Below are 22603 nucleotides of genomic sequence, written 5' to 3' on the forward strand. Positions count from 1 at the left end.
ATTTCAAGTGGAGGGAATAACAAGTGTGTTTTGGTTATCAATGGCTGCACAAAAAAATAACCCCACATTTTAATGGCTTAAGGCATCACTCTATTATTTTCTCTCACAGTTGTGTGGATTGACTGAACTCAGCTGGGCAGTTTCTTGCTTGAGTTTACTTATGTGGCTGCGTCAGATGGCGGCTGGGGCTGAAGTCATTCAAAGGCTCAACTGGGTTGGATGTCTGACACAGCTTCACTTCCAAGTCTAGCACCTTTGTAAGGAGAGTTGGACGGTCGGATTTGGCTGGTACAGGGGACCAGAGTGCCTACATGTGGCTTCTCCAGCACGGCAGTCTCAGGTTATTTGGACTTCTTACGTGGTGTAACTCAAGGTTTCAAAAGTGGAACTCACCAGTTTCTTAAGGCCTAGGCTGTCAAACTGAAGTAGCATAACTTCAATCATATTCTCCTGGTCAAAGCCATGACAGAGTCCTCCCAGATTCACAGAGAGGAGGCATGGACCCCAACTCTCCCTTTCCATGGTAAGACTATCAAAGAATGTGTAGCCACCCATCTTTAATCTGCTTCGAAGCACAATAGCCCAGGGGCAGGAATAAACTTGGCACACTAGAAGCCAGAGTGGCTGGACCAGGGTGAGCTGGGCCAGGAGATCGGTGGGACATATCATTTAGGTACTTAGAGGTCATGATGAAGATTTCATTTTATTCACTATCTTTCTAACTTATTTATTTTTACTGCTTTTTCTCCCAGGATTCTACAGTCAAGAAACCTTAGCTCCAGCCTGGATACATAGACAAGATGTCAACAGATAATCTGGGAGAAATGCCTGGAACCAATCAGGGAGAAATATGAGGTCCCTAAAATAGCAGCAGCACAACTATCCCGCCCTCATCAAGAAAAGTAGAAGCTTAAAAACAACCTGTTGTTTTCAGATGGACTCTCATCCTTTCTAATCCAAAGGATCAATGTGATTAGATATCATAATGACATCCTTTCAATTGCCAAAACATCTACTCCACGTAGGTCACCCATAAATATGTAATTTTATATTTTCCTTTCTGCCTAAGCATGAAGTTATACAGAAAGCAATGTTTCTTCTAACCCTATTATGTTTATACTTTGCAATGGAAACATGAAATAAACCCAAGAAACATATATGGCTGTCTATTCTTACGTTTATCTTGTGTGACACAGAGTTCCAGCATTCTCACTCGAATGAGCAGCTTTAATACCTTTTTTTAAATTCCTGGATTAAGAATGAAATGAGAGAATTCAATGTCTCTCAATAGCCCTTGATTTAACCAAATAGATGATTCATGTCAGTGTCCTCCACTGGAAGATCAAGTAGGTCACAGGTGGTCAAATGGAGATAAAAAGAAAAATCAGTGATGAGGCATAAGACGAAAAAAAAATCAGCATTAGGAAGCAAGAACCTGAACGGAAAGGGGAGAAGGGTTGAGGGCCTTCTCCGCAATTCAGTCCTCAGCACCCTTATCCTTTTCCTTGTCTTTTTTGAGACGTCACCTGCTCTTAAGTGTAATTTCTGTGTTGGCCTGCACCTAAGCTGAGCTGCCAAATCCCTGGATGGTGGAGTGAGATGGATCAGGGTTAAAGCCCCCACTCGATCACTTACCAACTGGGGCATCTTGAGCAAGTTGTGTAAATGCCTTGTACTTACTTCAGTGCTCTCCTTTGTGAAGGAGAAATAATAAAAATCATCAGGATTTTCTGAGTATTAAGTGAGATAATGCATATAAACTGCTTAGAATGCTGCTTTGTATCTATCAAAATCTCAAAAGATGTTGGTTATTGTTATTATTAAATTGAGTTTGGAACAGAATTTCCAGGAGCCCCAATGTACATATGAATTTGGTTTCCCTTGAGAGCCTAAATTATAGGTAACTATGAATTGTGATTTTTCTCACGATTTGCACATGAGTAGAAGCTGTCTGTAGCAACTGCCCTTAACATTTGCCAACTTTAAAAAAGGGGAAATGGTAAATGTCAGCAATAAAACGCTCCAGGTCGCTCTGCAGTTCTTTTGCTCAGAATTTTGCATGAAGCATGTGTGCTAAAAGATGAAAACAGTAAACAAACTTCCATTGAACTATAGGCTTATTTATCTTCTCTACAACTCTTTACTTGTCGGACTTTTCTCTGACTGTATTTTAAGATAATCACCATTTATGGCACTTTGGGCCAGTTCTATTGTTTCTCCTGAATTAGTCATAGACAGGGACAAATGAGCAAATGTATTAAAATAATGACACTATATGAAAAGTCTTCATGCTCTCCAATAATTTATTCCCTTGAATTTATAGCGCAGTGTCTTTTAAGGTTTTTGGAAATGTTCAGCGCATTCTCTTAGGGTAGTCTCTCTGACCACGTCAGCCTCAATTACTTCCAGCTTGCTCACTTTCTAATGCATTAAAATCACAGGACATAGCATCTCCCTGTGTACCTAGGATAGTTTTCTCAAAGTGATTCAAAGTTTCCCTGCCCTTAGGAAGTAACAGGCACATAAGGAACTTTACTCATTGTTTACTTCTGGATTCTTTGTGATGACAGATATTTGAAGTTACCAGAATAAAGGAAGTTAATTTGCGATCTACTGTAGGGTCTCTGTTGTGATATTTAGACATATGTTTTGTACGGGTTTTATTTTTTAACAAATTTAAGATGGATTAGCAATGTTTGCAAAAATACACGGCATCTACTAACCTTTTATGCCTGTGCTATCCAATACAGTAGCCACTCACCAGGCTATTGAGCACTGTGTGCCTGGTCCGAATTTAGATATGCTGTGAGTGGAAACCACACATCAGATTTTAAAAGCTTAGTACAAAAGAAGAACGTAAAATCTCTCATTAGTAATGTCTTATATTGATTACAGGTTTAAATAATATTTTGGATATACTGGGTTAAATAAAATGTATTATTAAAATTAGTTTCATCTTTTTCACTTTTTAATATGGCTACTAGAAAAATGTAAAATTATCAATGTACATATTAAATTTTGATTGGACAGTGCTGTTGTAAGCTATTTTAATATTTTTAGATTTCATGCATATATCAAAAGAGATTTTTAAAGTAATGTATTTTACTTCTCTAAATTTAGGTTTCCTTAGAGACTGGTAAATCCTGAGATGCCTCCTGTCTCCTGACAGGAGGAGACATTCCTGACTCCACAAGAGTGCCAGCATGGCCAGTTAGGGACCCAGAGGAAAGGATCTCAACTGAGCCCAGTAATAGCTATTGTCCCCTATTCTAGGGTATAAAAAATCTGACTGGAACTGAAGGAAACTTAGAAGGTAATACAGCCAGAAAAGATCACTTTATTTATCTATTTATGATCTATTTAGCCTGTTTGGGCATGTGAGTTTAGTTGCAGCCAAATGCTTCTCTCCTAGCCTACTAATAACACAGAAGAAAAAGAATACTGGATTTTAAGGGGGAAAATTCACAGTTCAGTGTATAAGAAGCCCATGAAAATATTTTCAGGTAAGTTTATTGGCCTGGTCCTCTTTTGAAAAGAATTTGTAAAGCTTCATCCTACCTGGTGTCTCATCATTTACATTCTTACTTGCTACTAAGAATCCCCAGAACCTATTAGAAAAGTTTGTTTCCAAAAGGAAAGTAAACAAACTCTACTCTTCCTATCAAAATGTTCTTTGGATCTTCAATGTATCACAGCAGCCTCATGACAATGATGTTAATCAGTGTCTTGTTAACATCTTGTTTCTTTAAACCTCAAAATACTAAGTGGGACAGGTACAAACATCCTTCTTTTCAACAGAGATATCAAAACACAAAAGCATAAATAACGTGGCCAAGGACACACAAAAGGTCAATGATGAAGTGTGTGTAAGTGTGTGTGTGTGTGTGTGTGTGTCAGACACTCAGAAAATTCTGCAGCACAATAATACCAGGATAAGGGCCTTTGAGGTTCTGCATTAGAACAGCTGCTTTGGGATCTAGACTGTCTGAACTCAAAGGATCTAAGCTCAGTCACTAAGCCTGGCTGGAGGCAGTTTGGTGATTGTTAATGGATATGTAACCCAGGAGACTGCTGCCTAGGCAGGTGAGAGGCACAGAGATCTGCTAGAAACACTGGGCCTAACCTCTTCTCATAGATCATGAGCTTTCCAAAGTAAAGTCTGTGTGTAATTACATTTTTAAAAATAAAAATGAGAGGAGCTCTTTATAAAATGTTTTGGCAGTACTAAAAAGTACAAAGAAGAAAGCAACGAATTACTCCATGTTGTACCATCAACTTAAAAAAAAAGGCTGTAACATTTGGTGTATGACATTCCAGACCTCTTATATAAGCATCCACAAGATAGAAAAATGAATAGATGAATGGGTGGATGGTTGCTATGGATGGATAAATGAACAAATGGATGACTGAGAGAGGGAGGAAGGAAACAAAAAACAAGAAAGGAAGAAAGGAAGGAGGGAGAAAAGAACAAAGAGAAAATAAAAAATACGAGAATTGAATCATATCTGTTATTTTAAATGATGGAAATATACTTCAATTTGATGGAAGAAACATAAACTGAAATGAACTGAAAGAAGTGCTAAACTTCAAATAGATGTTTCACACACCCTAAGAGATATTAGTTCCTGAGAGAACTAATTAATTTATTAACTACTATTTATTAACTATTAATTTTGGTATAGATTGATTCATTGCTATGAAAGATTTAAGCAGCTGTTACCTCTCTTATGTGTCTTCTTTTCTCACCTTCTCTACATTCTGATTTTGTTGATTATATAATTTTTACCATATAAAAATTTTTAATAACATTTACATAAATTACTATGATTGTAATTCTTCCAACTGTTTAAATCTATTTAAATATATTTTATGTTCAACACCAGTTTCACTAAAGCTGATCCATTCCTGAATTCTTGATTTATCACTTGGTGATATTCTGAACTAGAATGCTGCTATGACAAAATTTCCAATTTTGTGCCTTTGTCTTAGTGGACAGGCTGCATGTAGCCAGAAAACAGGTGTCACAAGACTGACAGGTAGAAAAAATGATAAAGCATTGGTAAAACTGTTGCCAGCTTTACTTGTTCACCAAGTACAATAATCTGGATAATCTGGAAGGCCAACCAAGTACTTACCAACCTTAAAGCTCTAAGAGAAATTGTTAGAATGTCAGTGGTTGTTAGCATTTACTTGTAATACATTTGCTTTTTTGCACACATACACAAAATGTTGACCCCTGAACAACACAGGTTTGAACTGCATAGGTTCACTTCTAAACGGATTTTTTTCTGCCTCTGCCACCCCTAAGACAGGAAGACCAACTCTTCTTCTTCCTCCTCTACTTCTGCCTACTCAATGTGAAGATGATGAGGATGAAGACCTTTATGATGATCCACCTCCTCTTCATGAATAGTAAAAACATTGTCTCTTCCTTATGATTTTCTTAATAACATTTTCTTTTCTCTAGCTTACTTTATTGTAAGAATACAGCATATAATACATTTACACAAAATATGTGTTTACCAACATAATTAACAGCAAGCTATTAGTAGTTTTGGGGAAGTCAAGTTATAAAAGAATTTCTGACTGCACAGGGGGTCAGCACTCCTAACCCCCGCATTGTCCAAGAGTCAACTGTTTATGAAGTCTTGATGTACAAGTAACAGAAAACTGTTTATCCTACTTACAAACAGACTTTTATAAAGAATAATCAGGAAGGTGAGGAGGATACAGGGCTTTGGAGGGAGCCACTGGAATAACTGTACTCAACTGTGGAAAATCTTAAGGAAAGGAGGATCTTGAACTTGATTTTTCCAATATGTGAGAGTATAAGTTTGGCAAGAAGAAAGGCGGGCCAGGTGGGTGCTGAGGCTTAGAAGGAAATGACAAAAAGTAGTCCCCAACCAGCAGAGAGTGAGCTCTTTGCGGTGTGTTCTTGACACCCAAAAGCCTCAACTCATGCTCTGACCCCATTGCATCTTGTCATTTGCAATTAATCTCTTTAACCTTTAGGTCCTCACCTGTTAAATGGGGATAATACTTCTAATTCACAACTAAATAACCTATAGTTATTTGAGATTGAAAACACTTGGTAGTTTCTAGATGTCCATATAAGAGTAATGTTACCATTGTTATTACTTCTTGGTGGTTGCAGATGCCAAGAGAAATGCCCAGGACATGTGATACACAGCCTGGGAATCCATGCCTAAGCCTTTCCAAAGGCTGCTGCTCTGCTGAGGACATGATAAGGCATGCTAACACATTTTAGGCCATCTTGTACTTCCTGTCAATCTCTTGGTACTGCAAGTTGCCAAAGCTCTCTTTAATCTGTTACATGGTTCCCTTATTAGTCATCATCTTTTGGTGAGCTGGGCCCCCTGTCTTTGCAGCTCCTTTGGACTACTTGGCCATAACACATGATCACATAGTATAGAAGCTGTAAAATTTTGCACAGGATTTAAGCTATATCGCTGTTTCCCTTAGTGAATTTCACTATCATAACTGAATTCCATACATTGTCTACCCTCCACTCCCAGCAAAATTTAAAACTAACTCTGTTACCCACAACCATAGTCACTGTTAAGTTTATCCAGATATGTGTGTGTATGCATAGAAAATATGTTTACTGATTGTACCATATTTTAAGTTCCAAATGGAAACCTTGGAGGCGGAAAATGAATTCATCTCATATCCTAAATGTTGCTCCAAATCCAGCCATCAAAGGCATAATTTTCAGCAAATTATTACATGCCAAAGATCTGCCTGTATTCTCTAAAGAACACAAATGAGCACTTTGGTTTCCAGAATAACAGCATAAGCTTTAGAATGATCACTAGACAAATGTGTTTCACATACTAGAGAGAAAATTACTATTCTCCACATTTTTTCCTTGAAAAAATCTTCCATAATAAGACATATTTGTTTCAAACAAATAAGAAATGAAATGCAGTGTGGGTGGAAGTGGTAGAAAAGGTTCATTAAGCCCACTTCAGAAAGGGCAAACTCACAGAGCCAGTAAGCTCAACATGGTAAGTGTGAAGTTCATGTAAAATGGGCAACTGTTCCTGAATACTGACCTGTTCCTGTTGGTCTAACCTGTTTTTGGAGACTTCCGTCTTCATGAGAGAAGCAAGTGTATTCTGGACTTTGATCCAGGCTCCCCTGGATTAATAGGATCGGGGACAGGGGTGTGAAGAAGGGAATATTGAGGACCTAGAGAAGACTGGATACTTCTGGCCTGTTGATTTCCAGGAGATGCCAAGACCTTACACAACAGGACGATTTCCATTTGCTAAATGCAATTATCATTTGCATTTTTTATGTCTCAATATTTCTACTCTAATCTTGTTGCTGTTTCTTAGTACTGAGAGGCCATTTAGACAGAGAGATTAACTGAAATGACATCGCAGATAGATAGCTATGGTTTCCCCTCTCTGCCTTTGTGTGCATTTTGTGTATCATATTTTCAACTGGATTTCAGAGTTGTCAGCAAGACTGAGGGGTTGTGCCAAATGCCTCCTCCTCTGTGAGGCTGTTTGAGCAATAGCAGCTATGGCAGCAACAAGCAGACAATATATTTGAGAGATGAATCCTCATTCGCATGCGTCTTTAGCATTGAAGGCTGACCATATGCAACGCAAAAAGGACTTTGACAATAAGCTTTGTTTCTGCCTACTGGGAAGTAGGTTAAGACCAAAATGTCCTTTTGCTCAGCTTCTCCAGATAGCTGAAGTTTGGAAATGAATATCAGTATGAAGTTGGGCTCTTAATTTTAAGTCACACTACATCTTTATATTGGCAAAACTCTTAACAGTTCAACCTTCAGTCCTAGAGCAGTTTCATGGGTGCTTTTACCAGACTTTACTTTCAAATTTCAGACTGATGAAAGCTTCTGAGACAGAAAAATTTTATTTGCCTACATTGTACCAAACCTTAGAATTTTCTCCAACTTCTTCAAAGAGCCCAAAAGAACAAAAACAACCATACATGCGTGCACATGTAAACACACAATGAGAGAGAAGGAAACATAAGTCAAAATATAGCAGGATTCCTTAAGAAGTTTTTGTTTTTATCTTTTTCTTTTTAATTATGAAATAGTCCTTAAAAGAAAACAATTTTTTCAAGTTACTTCCAAGACATCGAAACAGCTGCCTTCTAAACTATACCAGTGGAAATTAGCATGCCTATTTGTAAAACGGATCAAAAATCTCAGTAGATGTTTAACAATAATTGTAAAGTACTAACAGCTGCATCACTGATTCCAGAAGTAAGGAAAACACCTTCTAAATTATATAGATTTGAGCTGAAGCAATCCCTTTCTCACTGACAATTAAATCCCAATATAGTTTGGTATCACATCTTTTATTCATGAAGTTGTCTTTGGAAAACTCTACTTTAACAACATATAACAGATCTACAGAGCATTAAAAATGAATGCCACTCAGTAGATACAAACATGTCTGACAGATCAGATCAAGACAGAGGCCTGTTCATCACAGCACACTAGGTGTTTAAAGATGCCTATTAATGGAGCCGGCATGAACACACTTCCTCTATCAGAACATTTCTATGACAACTACCACAGAACTGGTGATATTGGGAGTCATCCTCTCTTGAGGAAACACACTCTTTCATTTGGGTAGTTAGCCCACCATGAGCTACTGTACCTTTCCCCTTTTCTGGGTAGCTCCACTTCATTCATTTCAATATCAACCAATATATCCAAGTTCCTTAGCTTCATGTTACTAAGGTTGCACATAAAACTCTATTTCCCATTATCAGCCACATAAAAAATTTTAAAAGCAGATTCCTTTGATAGCAGGATCTGACAATATGGCAAGTAGCATACTTGATACTCTCAGGATTCAGATTAAGAAATACATGCATGTTCGCTGATAAAAAAAAAAAAAAACAAGGCCCAAATATGCTATCTATTTACATGAACTGTAGTTTGCACTTGGGGACAGTAGTTATTAAAATAGGTAATAGAGGGCAATGTTCAAATTCCCAAAGTACTGCTTTCCATGACACAGGAGACAAATTTCTCAACTGCATTCTCTAGTATGTGGTAGGAGAAAGAATGTCAAAGTTCTTGTTAATAATTCCAGAAATGAATGTAGCCATCCAAGATGCTTTTTACAGGTCAAAAATGAGAAAAATCACGTATACAAAGACATGGAAGTGGAGATGGTAGAGAACAAGTACTTAGTTTGAGGAGGACTTCTTAGCTATAAGGTCTTCGTCATTATGTATTATCATGTAGCTCTTCACTGCATATGACTGATTACGAGGAGGCCAAATTGGCACCTCTGTCAAGACTGCAGAAACCGTTTTTTTACAGCATCATTATTTTTTCAATTTGTCTCATTAGTGATAATTAATTTGAGAGTAAGTTACTACGTAAAACATGTACACATATGCATGTGCATACAATTTCTTAAAATGCACTGATATTTCCCACTTCCTCCAGCAGAGGTCAGAAAATAGCAATACAGGAATATGAAAATCTACGAACCAAGAGAGTATTTTAGAGTGATCTTCTCAAGATAGTATTATAAAGGGGTTTGTTAATTGTTCTTGTTTATCTATATTTTCTAATCATATTTTTACAATAAACACGCTTTACTTTTGTCATAATTAAAAAGCAGTAAGACTTATTTTAAATATAAAGAGCATTACTGGCATATGTATTTACCCTGTATTAAGTAAGGACTATGGCTTAACTACTTGTATTTTCCTAACTGCACATAGAGTAATGGAAATAGTGAAAAAGCAGCACATTTGGCCATCACTGTGAAATATCATTTAAGTATAACATAATTCCTGTAATTGATGACTCAGCAATTTCTCTCAGACAAGGGACTTAATGTCAGGAAAAAACAAAGCATCCTGGACATAGCTCTGAGCTGACAATAATCTCTGCACACACAAAGACAGGCAAGTGAATATAATCTCTGGTCATCTCCTTTGTCTGGAGAAATTTAAAGATCCGAGTGTTCTGAGAAGTCAATCTCTGCAAGCCTTACAGGTAGAATAAGACATAAGAAATTGGTCAAGAAAATCTACATTTAAAAAAACAAAGAACCCAACAAAAGGTGTTAAGAACTGTTGATTGATATTCAACAAATCACATTATCACCATGGTAGATTTTCATTTTTAATTCATGTGTCTCTTTTTCTCCTAGACACATAGGGAAGGAAGGTGGAAAGACTTATAAAATAAAATTTGGTATTTTTAGTAGAGACGCGGTTTCGCCATGAAGGCCAGGCTGGTCTGGGACTCCTGACCTCAGGTGACCCGCCCGCCTCAGCCTCCCAAAGTGCAGGGATTACAGGCGTGAGCCACTGTGCCCGGCCAATATAAAATAAAATTTGAAGGTCAACCAAAACATTTATTTATAAATTAAGGAAAACTTTAACCCACATTATACCAAATTAAGCAACTGCTTAGTTCCCATTTTATTAAATGTTTCATGATTTATGGTCAGTTATTTGTCTCGATATTATCACTCACAAATAATATAAGGATGTCAAAATTGTTATATAAATCAAAATTGAGTGTTGCTAGTTTCTTCTGTCTTCTAAGGGGATGTTTTCTACCAGTGAGGAATAAGTTCCTGTGCTGCTTACTTCCACCCACAGGAGCAAGTGAAGATGACAGAGAAAAGACTGAAATTGAAAACCTCTGCCAGTTCTTCCATGGGACTCCTGGATGGGGCCCAGATTAGGTGACTGTTTGATTGTCAGAGAACACGAGTGACTTTGTGGACCAAGATGAAGATGCTGGAAAAACAGAGGAGCAGGGAGATGTGAAGAGAGTCTGAGGACCAGCAGCATGGTGGGAGACTGGAATCTGCAGAGAAATGTGACCAGTGAGAAATCCTCAGGGGATGCTTTGATCTAAGAAGTTATTAGAATGAATGTCCACATTCAGTTCTAATCTGTTTGTATTTCTGCAAATTTAAGAGCCTTCCCCTCCCCCCCAACCCCAAGCAAACTTCAGTCACATTTGCTTTTCACACATGCTTATGGTGATCTGAGAAAAATCAGGGCAAAGAGGTGAGTGTGAACCTGGGTTGGCATAAGCAAAGAGAAGAAAAGAGTCACAGACCATGAGATGTGAATGAACATAGGTATCATGGAAGCCAGAACCATGAGCCACAAATGATCACAGGAATGAGAAACCCAGTAAATTCACAGAAATCTTGGGGAGAACAATGAAGCTTCCTTGCAAAAGACAGGATCTGGGACTTGAACCACTTTGATGTCAATCTCCAAAGAAGAATAACTTTAGCTGATATATAGGCCACAATGATAAAATGTAAGAATATTCCATCAGGCACATTGCAAATACTCTTTACAATGTGCAGTCTAGGGCAGCATTTTAAAAACTTTGCACAGGTTTTTATATAACATAAAAGACTTCCAGGTATTTAAATAGATATTTAATAAATAAAGCACAAATGTTTTTTCTCTATGGGTTTTGTTAAACATTTTACCACATGGACGATACCACTTCATCAATAACCTTCCTAAACAGGTTTAGAATTCCCACCTAATTCACCTTTGATAATAGTGAATGAATCTCAGAGTGGCTGAAATACCATTATAAAATACATTTGCATCATCCAGAGATATAGAAGATTCTCTGAGAGAATGATCTGGAATTTGTGTAAGGAAATATCATAGAGAAGTTTTCAAATCCTTCAAAGTCTGGCCTGATCTTACCTTTACATAGTGGATCAGACGCTCAACTTCATTCACTTTGTAGGTCTCCAATCCTAGCTCCTTGGCTAATCTCAATATACGATTCTGGGTTGGTCCAACATAGGATCCTCCAAGGTCCACATATTTAACCTTTTGGTTCTGTTTTCCCATAGGAAAAAATAAAAAAATTTGTAAAAAATGTATAAAATAACAAAAGACAGTCCTGAAATAAGCAAATCGACATTTCACAAGTTATAGATACAACTTAAGGGTATATCCACGAAAAACTAGATTTTGTTATCAACTCTACTTCATTCACGTGACTTAGTTATTAAATCAATCTTTAATTTAAAGCAAAATTGATTGAACACTGAATAGGCAAGAGCTTCTAAACCTCATCATTTACAATATACCATAACATGGCTTGGTTTTTAGTGCTTTGAATTTGTGAGCTGTGAATTGTTGACGAATCTCTTTACTCAGTACTTCAGGTGAATGTTGAGGGGCCTAATGCCAGAGAAAAAGCAAGAAAGAAAACGATCACTTCTTATGTGATTTGTTAATCCAGACATTTGAAAATAGCACTAGGGAATATTTGGTCATAATTTGGACTTTGAAATTGCTTTTATGTTTAATAGTATATTTACCTAGTTTTGAATTGGTTTCATTTCCAATGACTGAGGGGCGAACTTTCAACAAAAAATTAGTAGAAAAGTTTCCTATTTCTGAGTATGTCTACGAAAAACCAGGTTCCTACTAGTTAGAAACACTAGAAATGGTCCTTCTCTTCTGTTTTTGTTTATTTGCTTATTTTTTGTCTAGCTTTCCACTCACTTACCCCTCAAAAATGCAGTTTTCACAAGGCATCTTTGTTTTACTCACTAAAGTATTCCAAACGCCTATAGCAGTTGTCCAATAAATTTTCTCAAATAAATGAAAGAAGGATGTTTTTAAAAATTTAGCACCTAATTGTACTAAGCCAGCTTCTTTATGTAAAAGGCACTCTTATATGCTGTATTTTTCAAGGAATATGAAGATTTCAAGAACTGGGGGAGATAAGACGTACACAGACAAAACCTTGTAAAGCAACATATAATAATTGTCCTTGTGTGGAACAGGTAAGTGGTATTAACACAGAAGAAAGGCAAGTAGCTTTTGATTGGAGTAGGAAGGGATGAGATCCTGGAAGTGTGTGAAGATTTTGCCATACGACAAAGGTAAAAAGAGATATTTGAGGAACACAAAATGGCAAAAACAATGGCCAGTAGACAAGAAGGGTTAGACCAAGTTTGAAGGCTTGTGTGAAATCACAAATAACTAGGTTAGGTGGTGTATGTCATGGTCAATAACAGATAAGGCTTTCAGGCTTATCTGAGCCTCTGGCTCTCAAGACTGGTAAGGTGCCCTCTTATGCCTCCTATGGCACCACTCCAAGCTATCACCCACCCTCATTGTAGCATTTTCCTTGATAAGCTATAATTAGGCAATTACAACAGTCAGTGTCCCCCTGGGAGACTGTAAAGTCTGTGGAGCAAGGCCATTTTGGGGGGATTACTGTGCCTGATTCATAGTAGGTACTCAGTAGATATTTGTTGAGGACAAATTCAGTTACAAAGGAGATGACTCAAAGTAAAGAATGAGTACAGAGGGCTGGCAAGATGGTCGAATAGGAACAGCTCCAGTCTGCAGCTCCCAGTGAGATCAACACAGAAGGCGGGTGATTTCTGCGTTTCCAACTGAGGTACCCGGCTCATCTCATTGGGACTGGTTAGACAGTGAGTGCAGCCCATGGAGGGTGAGCCTAAGCAGGGTGGGATGTTGCCTCACCTGGGAAGTGCAAGGGGTTAGGGAACTCCCTCCCCTAGCCAAGGGAAGCTGTGAGGGACTGTGCCATGAGGAACAGTGCATTCTGGCCCAGATACTACGCTTTTCTCATGGTCTTCACAACCCGCAGACCAGGAGATTCCCTCAGTCCTATGCCACCAGGGCCCTGGGTTTCAAGCAAAAACTGGGCGGTCATTTGGGCAGACACCGAGCTAGCTGCAGGAGTTTTTTTTTTTTTTTTTTCATATCCAATTGGTGCCTGGAACACCAGTGGGACAGAACTGTTCACTCCCCTGGAAAGCGGGCTGAAGCCAGGGAGCCAAGTGATCTAGCTCAGCAGATCCCACTGCTGCACATGTATCCCAGAACTTAGAGTATAATTTAAAAAAAAGAATGAGTACAAAATGTCAGATATATATCATTGATGAATCCTTCCAAAAGAAGAGCTGTGAGTCAGAATTTTATATGTCTTATCTCTCTGGAAATGAAAATACTCCATAGCTTCTATATCTATTATTCAGATCTTGAATGTATGGAAGTAGGGCATTTCCTTGCAGAGAAACTTGCTTTGCTTGACTCTGTGTTTAAATAGAAAATCATTAATTTTAGGCAACAGTGTCAGAATTGAAACAATTAACCAGCAATTAAAATAAGGGTATTTATAAATTGGTAAATAATTCTTTAAAAAAAATAAAAGCTGAAGCAAAAACAAGAAGGAAAATTAGGCAGGTAAAAGTTTAGTTTATGTGAATAAATAAAAACACATCCATGTTCATGGACTGTGAGAATTAATAATGTAAAATGTCCATACTACCCAAAGTGATCCATAGATTCAGTGCAATCCCCATCAAAATGCCAATGTTATTTTTCACAGAAACAGAAAAAACAATCCTTAAATTCATATGGAGCTACAGAAGACTACAACTAGCCAAAACAATCTTGAACAAAAAGAACAAAGGTGAAGGCGTTATACTACCCAACTTCAAAATATATTATGAAGCAATTTTAATCAAAACAGTACGGTACTGACATAAAAACAGACTCACCAACCAATAGAACAGGATAGAAAGCTCAAAAATAAACCCACATATTTACAATCAATTGAGTTTTGATGAAGATTCCAAGAACACACAATGGGGAAACGACAGTCTATTCAATAAATGGTGCAGGAAAAACTGAGTATCCACATGCAGAAGAATAAAAGTAGTCCCTTATCTTATACCATATGCAAACACCATATACAAATAATCAACTCTAAATAGATTAAAGACTTAAACACAAGACCTGAAACCGCAAAATTACTTGAAGAAAACAGGGGGAAAGCTCCATGACACTAGTCAGGGAAATGATTTTTTGGATATGGCCCTGAAAGATCAGGAAAAAAAGCAAAAACAGAAAATGGAATTGCATCAAACTACAAAGCTCCTGCACAGCAAAAGAACAATTAATAAAATGATAGTTTTCTTTACATATTTGCAAGCCATACATCTGATAAGAGGTTAATATCCAAATTATATAAGAAACTCAAACAACTCAATAGCAAGAGACAAATAACCAGATTTTTAAAAAATGGGCAAAGGAACTAACAGACACTTCTCAAAAGAAGACATGCAAATGGCCAACAGGTTCATGGAAAAAGTTCAGCACCACTAATCATTAGGGAAATCCAAATTAAAACCAAAATGAGATATCACCTCACACCTGTTAAAATGGCTTTTATCAAAAAGATGAAAAATAACCAGTGTTGTCAAGGATGAAGAGAAAAGGGAACTCTTGTACACTATTGGTGGGAATGTAAATCAGTACAGCTATTACAGAAAACAGTATGGAGGTTCCTCAGAAAACTAAAAATGGAAAACTAAAAATAGAACTGCCGCATAATTCAGCAATCCCATTTTTGGGAATATATCCAAAAGAATTGAAGTCAATATGTCAAAGAGATATCTGCACACCCATGTTCATTGCAGCATTATCTACAGTAGCCATGATATGAAATCAACCTAAGTGTCCGTCAGTGGATAAATGGATGAGGAAGACGTGGTATATACACACACTGAAATACTATTCAGCCTTTAAAAATAAAGAAATGTCATTTGGGACAACATAGATGAATTTGGAGGACATTATGCTAAGTGAAATAAGCCAGACACAGAAAGACTTATAAGTGGAATCTAAAACACATTGAATTCATAGAAGTAGAGAGCAAAATGAACATTATCAGGGGCTGGGGGTTGAGAACTGAGGGAATGAGGAGTACAAAATTTTAGCTAGACAGGAAGGGTACAAAATTTTAGCTAGACAGGAAGAATAAGTTTTGAAATCCGTTACACAGTAACTGTAGTAATAATAGTGTATTGTGTATTTCAAAATAACAAACAGTAAATTTCAAATGTATCACCACAAAAAATGTCAAGAAAGTGAGGTGCTGAATATGTTAATTAGCTTGATTTAATCACTCCACATTGTATACATATGGTGAAAACATCACATTGTACTCCATAAATGTAATACAATTATGATTTGTTAAAATAAAATTTAAAAAATAAATTTAAAAATGGGAGAAAGTCTCTCCAAAAAAGTTTAGTTTGTATGATTAGAATGATTGTGTTGGTGTAAAGGAAGCATCGAAGTTAGGAGTGGAAAGTACAAATAATTATGTTATTTTTCTTCCTATTTCTCTCTCTGTCTCTCACACACACACACACATACACACACACACACACACAGAGGCACACACATATCTGTCCATTTCCCTCTTACTCGATCCTAACTCTACGAGGCCAAATATCATGAGATGAAAAGACAAAAAGGAACAGAAGAATTGAAAGGAAGGCAAACTGGGAGAGAGGCTGTGAAGAATGTTTCAGAGTTATTTTCACCCTCTTAGAGTCCAATGAAATCGAAGACTTTTGGGGAAAAAGACAAAAATTAAACCCCAAACTCAGCTTCAGTCCCATATTTGTCCACCGGATTCTTAATGCCTTACCCTAAGAGTGTAAGTCCTGCCTCCCACACGGTCCCGGGCTTCCAGAACAACCACATTCAGTCCAGAGTCATGCAGAAGTTTGGCTGCTGCCATACCTGGGAGAAAAGACAGTAAGACATCAGGATCAAATACAAGGATGGCAGACAAGCTCCTCATGCTAACAGCCAATGAGAAAAGTCCATGCTGGCTCACGTACACAGCCTATTGTTACATTCAACTTACAAGTGGATACAGTTTGTCAATAGAGGCCCAGAGTCTGATGTTTCTGCAAACAACAAAAGGGATTTCATTTTTTGGTAAATTTCTCAAATCTTAAACACATCCTCTGCCACTATATCAAAATCTCTATTTTAATGACTAAATTGCATGTCTGATAACATAAATGAGAACACAAGGCCATGCTCAAGAAAAATATATGAGTCTCAGACACAGGACTAAGTCCAGTCACTGACTTCATTCTCAGGGTAAATATGAAAAACCGGTAAACTGAGGGACAGTGGGCCTTCAAAGCATGTGCCAGGAACTGGGATTTACTATTAAAGTTGGACTTTTAGAAGTTGACGTAAAGTTTCAAAATCAAGGAGGTAAAATTCGACCCCTTATGCATCTGGATTTCCTGATATGACCCATCACTGAAGAATGAAATAATTCCATTCATGACTAATTTAACTATTAATTTAGTCAAAAATACTTAGTGAATGCCTACTACATTCTCACCACCGTGAATTTAGCTCTTAAAAAGACCCACAGCTTTACTGAGGTAAATGTACATGCAATAAACTTTACCCATTGTGATGGTTAATTTTAGGTGTCAACTTGACTGGATTTTGGGATACCTAGATGGCAGGTGAAGCATTGTTTCTGGGTGTCCCCGTGAGGGTGTTTCCAGAAGAAACTGGTGTGGGAGTTGGCAGACTGGGAGAGGAAAACCTGCTCTCAGTGTGGGTGGGCACCATCCAATCCAATCGGCTGGGGCCCTGCAGGGACAAACAGGTGAAAGAAGAGGGGACTCTCTCTGTCTCTGCCCTCACTCTCCCTTCCAGAGTGGGATGCTTGTTCTCCTCCTGCCTTTGGACATCAGACTCCAGGTTTTGGACTCTGGGACTTGCACCAGTGACCTCCAGTGGGCTCTCGGGCTTTTGGCCTCGGACTGGGAGCTGCACCATTAGCTTCCCTGGTTCTGAGGCTTCCAGACTAAGCCAGCTTCTCTGATGCTCCAGCTCACAGTCAGCCTATCATGGAGCTTCTCTATCTGTGTGATGGTGGGAGCCAATTCCCCCAGTAAATGTATTCTTCCATGTATCCTATTGGTTCTGTCTTTCTGGAGAACCCTGACTGATACATCCATTAATGCAGAGTTCAATACGTTTTGACAAAGGACAAAGCATAGTGTGGAGTACATGTATAAAGTTTGGGGTACTAATCCATCCTGGATGTAGTTTTTGACCTCAAAGCTCTTAAAATCCTGTATTTTTTTAAAAGCACTCTTACAGAATTTAGCAAATTTTCTCAGAGAACAGAAACCTGGTGCTCTTCCCATGATGAGTGGGCTGAATGTGCTCAGTTCCAATTACCTTCCTCATTTGCTTTGTGAGACCACATATTAAGGCCACGCCAAGATGCTCTCATGCCTTACAACATAAATAAAACCGCTTCTATCTTGTCTTTCAAAAATAATAGTTCTGTGACTTTTAGACCCCACTACTGCAAAATTAAAAAGATTCCTATAAAATAGCTAATACTCATATTATACTGGGTTCTAAGTGTTTTAATAAATTAATTCAATGAACTTCTACGACCCCATGAGATAAGTACTGTTGACATTCCCATTTTATGACGAAGAAAATCGAAGCCCAAAGAGATGTCCAAGGTCGCATAAGGAGTAGGTGACAAAGCCAGTTTAACTGCAGCATCTGTATTCACAGCCATTATACAACACTGTCTTCCCCAGACCCCCATGGCCATCCTCTTCATTGGTGGCATCTTCCAATTTTTGCTACAGAGAGAAATTACACTTCAAAAGATATTTCTCACTTTTTTGGATCCACTTGTTTTTAAGACACACTTATATGTTGTGGTTTATAAGAATCCATGTAACATAAAATATGAGCCCACATTAAAAACCATAATGAAAAGCCAAGGCTTTAGTCACCGTCTATCAGTGATCTTAAAGGAGGAATTCCCATTTTTTAGAGAGGCTGATTTGACATTTCATTATCTGAGTTAATCCATCTTCCCATCCCTGTCACTGGGGGCAGAGCCAATGCTTCCAGTTGCTGATGGGATAACAGTTCCAAAGTCCATGAACCCCATACAGTGCACACAAGCATTGCACAACCCTGATTTAGGAATACAGGGCACAGGATTTATAACCCCAGTTTCCTAATTTTACCTCCATAAGGAAAAAAAAACCACTTCTATTTAAATTCAAAATTGTAAACAATTCAATGACATTTTTCTTATCAAGCATCAATTCAACAAATGAAATAACATGCAGCCATAGTAACAGCTGTTATCACTGAATTTAGATAAACCGCTTGAGCATGCTGAGGCTTAAACAAAAGGGTTCAGAAGGAAATACAATGTTACTTGTATACACCAGCATTTTATATTCCACAAAAGGTACTGTCTTTTAGTAAATGCATTTACCCAATAATATCTGATGTTAAATATAAAGTTATTAAAACAAACAAAGGACTTATCAAATCATTGAACAGAGTTCTCTAAGCTCATGTACCTTAAACAATTATAAACAGAAAATTACAAAAATATCTTTAAAAAGGGCAACACAAAAATATGTTGCTGGAAGTAACTTACAATTTAGCTCACTAATGTTCATAGGGGGTAGTCAAGAGGCTTGTTGGAAATCAATTGACAGAAATTGATCTGAAAAAAAATTGGTCCAAATATCAGTGGCTTAGGGAAGTCACTGCAATTTAGAAGGAGGGAATTTTAGGGTACATAGGAAACTGAGTTGGAGTCTGGTCAAGAGGTGATTAAGATTGTTTAGAAGAGGTAGCTCAAAAGCCTCCCTCAATGATGACTGATAAAAGGACTAATGGTTTGACTGCTCAAGGACTAAGCAAACAATGAACTCTACAGAGCATCCCTCACCTAAAGACAGTTATTTCCCAAGAGTTCTTTTCTATGTTGGTTGTTTGGAACTTTTAATACATTTTGCCATAGAAACAAAAATATGAGAGATGATATATCCTCTGGGAAATATGAAAATTTTTGAGTGCAATACTATTGCAAAAAAAAAATCATACAGTAGCAGAAATGCATTTGCCCTAAAAACATTAGACAATGTAATCGCCACTGTTTAAACACTTATGCAATAATCTCCTGATATAATGCAATTAACAATTTGTTTGTTAAAAATGAAAATACCGGCCAGTCACGGTGGCTTACGTCTGTAATCCTAGCACTTTGGGAAGCCGAGGCAGGCAGATCACCTGAGATCAGGAGTTCAAGACCAGCCTGGCTAACATGGGGAAACCCCGTCTCTACTAAAAATACGAAAATTACCCGGGTGTGGTGGCGGGCACCGGTAATCCCAACTACTCGGTAGGCTGAGGCAGGGAGAATTACTTGAATCTGGGAGGCGGAGGTTGCAGTGAGACAAGACCGTGCCACTGCACTCTAGCCTGGGTGACAGAGTGAGATTCTGTCTTAAAAAAATAAAATAAAATAAAATACCCAGAGTAATAACAGCCACCATCATAACACATGAAGCACTTTGGTCTGGGTGAAGCGCTTTACACAAAAAGCTCAACTGATCCTTACCACAGTGCTGAGGAATATTATTATCCTCATTTTAAAAAGAAAAAATGGCAACTTAGAGACATTCAGTGACTTAACCGTAGGTTACACAATTAGTAAGTGGCAGAGTCAGAGTTCAACCCAAAACCTGAACTCTTAGCCACTACCCTTGGACAAAAAACAAAAAATTAAAAACACAGTAAGTAACTCTACATATACACTGATTGATATAAAGTGTCTTAAAACATTCTACTATCTGACTAAATATAAGAATCTTAAATACCAGCTTTTCTCTTAGATATTTAACCTTTGCAAACAATTTAGGAGCAAGCTTATCATCACTTCATCTTTTTAAAAAGCTAATGACACTTGAATTTAACATGCAGTATCAATTATAATCTCACAAACAAATGGTAATTTGGCACTTTCAGAAGCAGTCCCTATGTCCCCATGACAGGCCCTTGGATGAATAATCATAGCACAGCACACACAAATAATGGCAGACTAATATTTAATGTTATGAAATTATAAAAATATTGCATCTCTTTTCTGAGAAGTTTACTTGGAAAAGGTTTCGTAAAAGTGATGACAATCTCAATTATGAGTAGATACCCAAATTATTTTAGATACTTAGAAATCAGTGATGTACAACATGATTAGCATTTTGCACTTTTAGTTTTTTGCCAAGAAAATGGCCCAAGTTAGATGCTGTAGGAGACTGGGAAATACACAGTGGCAGTAACACAGAAGTGCCCTCTTTACAGTGTCTTAAGGGCAGTTAGAGGAGCCAGAATACAAAGGGAAGGGTAAAATCAAAATCACCACCTGCCTCATGCTTGGCTTTGTCAATCTGTTTCACACTCTTCATATCAAAATTTGATATTTAACAAAACTTTTTTAAAAAATTAAAATGCAAAGTTAATAGTCTTGAAAATACTACATAAAGACTCTTTCCCAGTTTAAAGTTATGAAAAGAGAGAGAGGGAATCATGTTAACCAAAATTGACAATGAAATTCACTGTACCTCAAAGAATCCCTATTGTAATCCTGGTAAACTATATAGGCATTCCCTTGGGACTGTTTTTTTTTTTTTACGTTGTTGTTGTCATTTTTGTTTGTTTGTTTTTGTTTTGTTTTGTTGAGACGAAGTCTCACTCTGTCACCCAGGCTGGAGTGCAGTGGCGCAATCTCGGCTCACTGCAACCTCTGCCTCTTGAGTTCAAGTGATTCTCCTGCCTCAGCCTCCCCAAGTAGCTGGGATTACACGCAAGCACCACTACACCCGGCTAAGTTTTGTACTTTTTGTAGAGATGGGGTTTCACCATGTTGGCCAGCCTGGTCTCGAACACCTGACCTCAGATGATCTGCCTGCCTCGGCCTCCCAAAGTGCTGGGATTATAAAAGCCAAGAATATGCAAACATCCCTCATCATCTCTATCACTCTGACAAAGCAATGGTTTTATGAGAAAATTCTAAAAACTACCAAGTCTCCTTCTCATCAAATAACTGGAATTCTTTGATTTCTCTGAAGAGAATGCTTTCTAGTTATTTAACACAAATACACACCCAAAAGATCTGAGGTAAGGAGATAAATATCACCAATTTGACATCAAATTCATAAAAGAAAAGTGGTTTTTGTAGGTAGAATTTAGAAGTTAATTGTTGAACTTTTCAACACAGAGTAGCAAGGAGACCCTGAATAGTAAAGCCATCACTGAAAACAGCTAACATTTTGAGCATTGACTGTGTGCCAGCTGCTATTCTATGTGTTTTAAGAACTTATTTATCCTCCCAATAACTATGAGGCAGGCAGATGTATAAAATGAAGCATAGAGAGGCCAAGTAACGCGCACAAGGGTCACACAGCTAGCAAGTAGCAGAGCCAGTATTCAAATTCAGGCAATCTGACTCCAGATAACAAGCACGCCAGCAGCCTTCGTCATACTTCACAGTGAAACATTGCAAATCTTCCCTTTAACATCACGGATCATACAAGCATCAGGGCCACTGCTAGCACATTCATGCATGCCTTTGTGTAAATGGCAAGAAGGCACACACTCCTGGCTAGTAAATTTCCAAAATATGTCCTTCCTTCAGGCGAATGCAGCTCACAAGGTGCATGCAAATGGCTTGGCTGGCAGAGTGGGGGACTGCATTACAACCCCCTTCTACTTCATCAGCCGAATGCCCTTGGGCAGGGCACCACCTGAACAGCTTATGCTGTGGCCCTGAAGCTCAGAAAACTTTTATTTCCTGAACAATAAGAATTTAATTGTCTGTTCTTTGTCTCCTCAATGCTAGTACACAGTTGGCACTTAAGTGTTT

At 37.8% G+C, this 22603-nt stretch overlaps 1 protein-coding gene across 1 annotated transcript in view; it reads right to left on the reverse strand.

Annotated features, from left to right (window-relative positions):
* MAOB (monoamine oxidase B) overlaps positions 1-22603 on the reverse strand; it is a 121238-nt gene that overhangs the window by 66068 nt on the left and 32567 nt on the right. The window contains exons 2-3 of the mRNA XM_054472753.1: positions 16517-16611; positions 11728-11865 (exon numbers count right to left, since the gene is read on the reverse strand). Of these exons, the coding sequence (XP_054328728.1) occupies positions 11728-11865; positions 16517-16611 (233 nt within the window). The remainder of the gene's footprint in view (positions 1-11727; positions 11866-16516; positions 16612-22603) is intronic.

The sequence above is a fragment of the Pongo pygmaeus genome, chromosome X (genome assembly GCF_028885625.2).
Source record: "Pongo pygmaeus isolate AG05252 chromosome X, NHGRI_mPonPyg2-v2.0_pri, whole genome shotgun sequence".
In the NCBI taxonomy this organism is placed as follows: domain Eukaryota; kingdom Metazoa; phylum Chordata; class Mammalia; order Primates; family Hominidae; genus Pongo; species Pongo pygmaeus.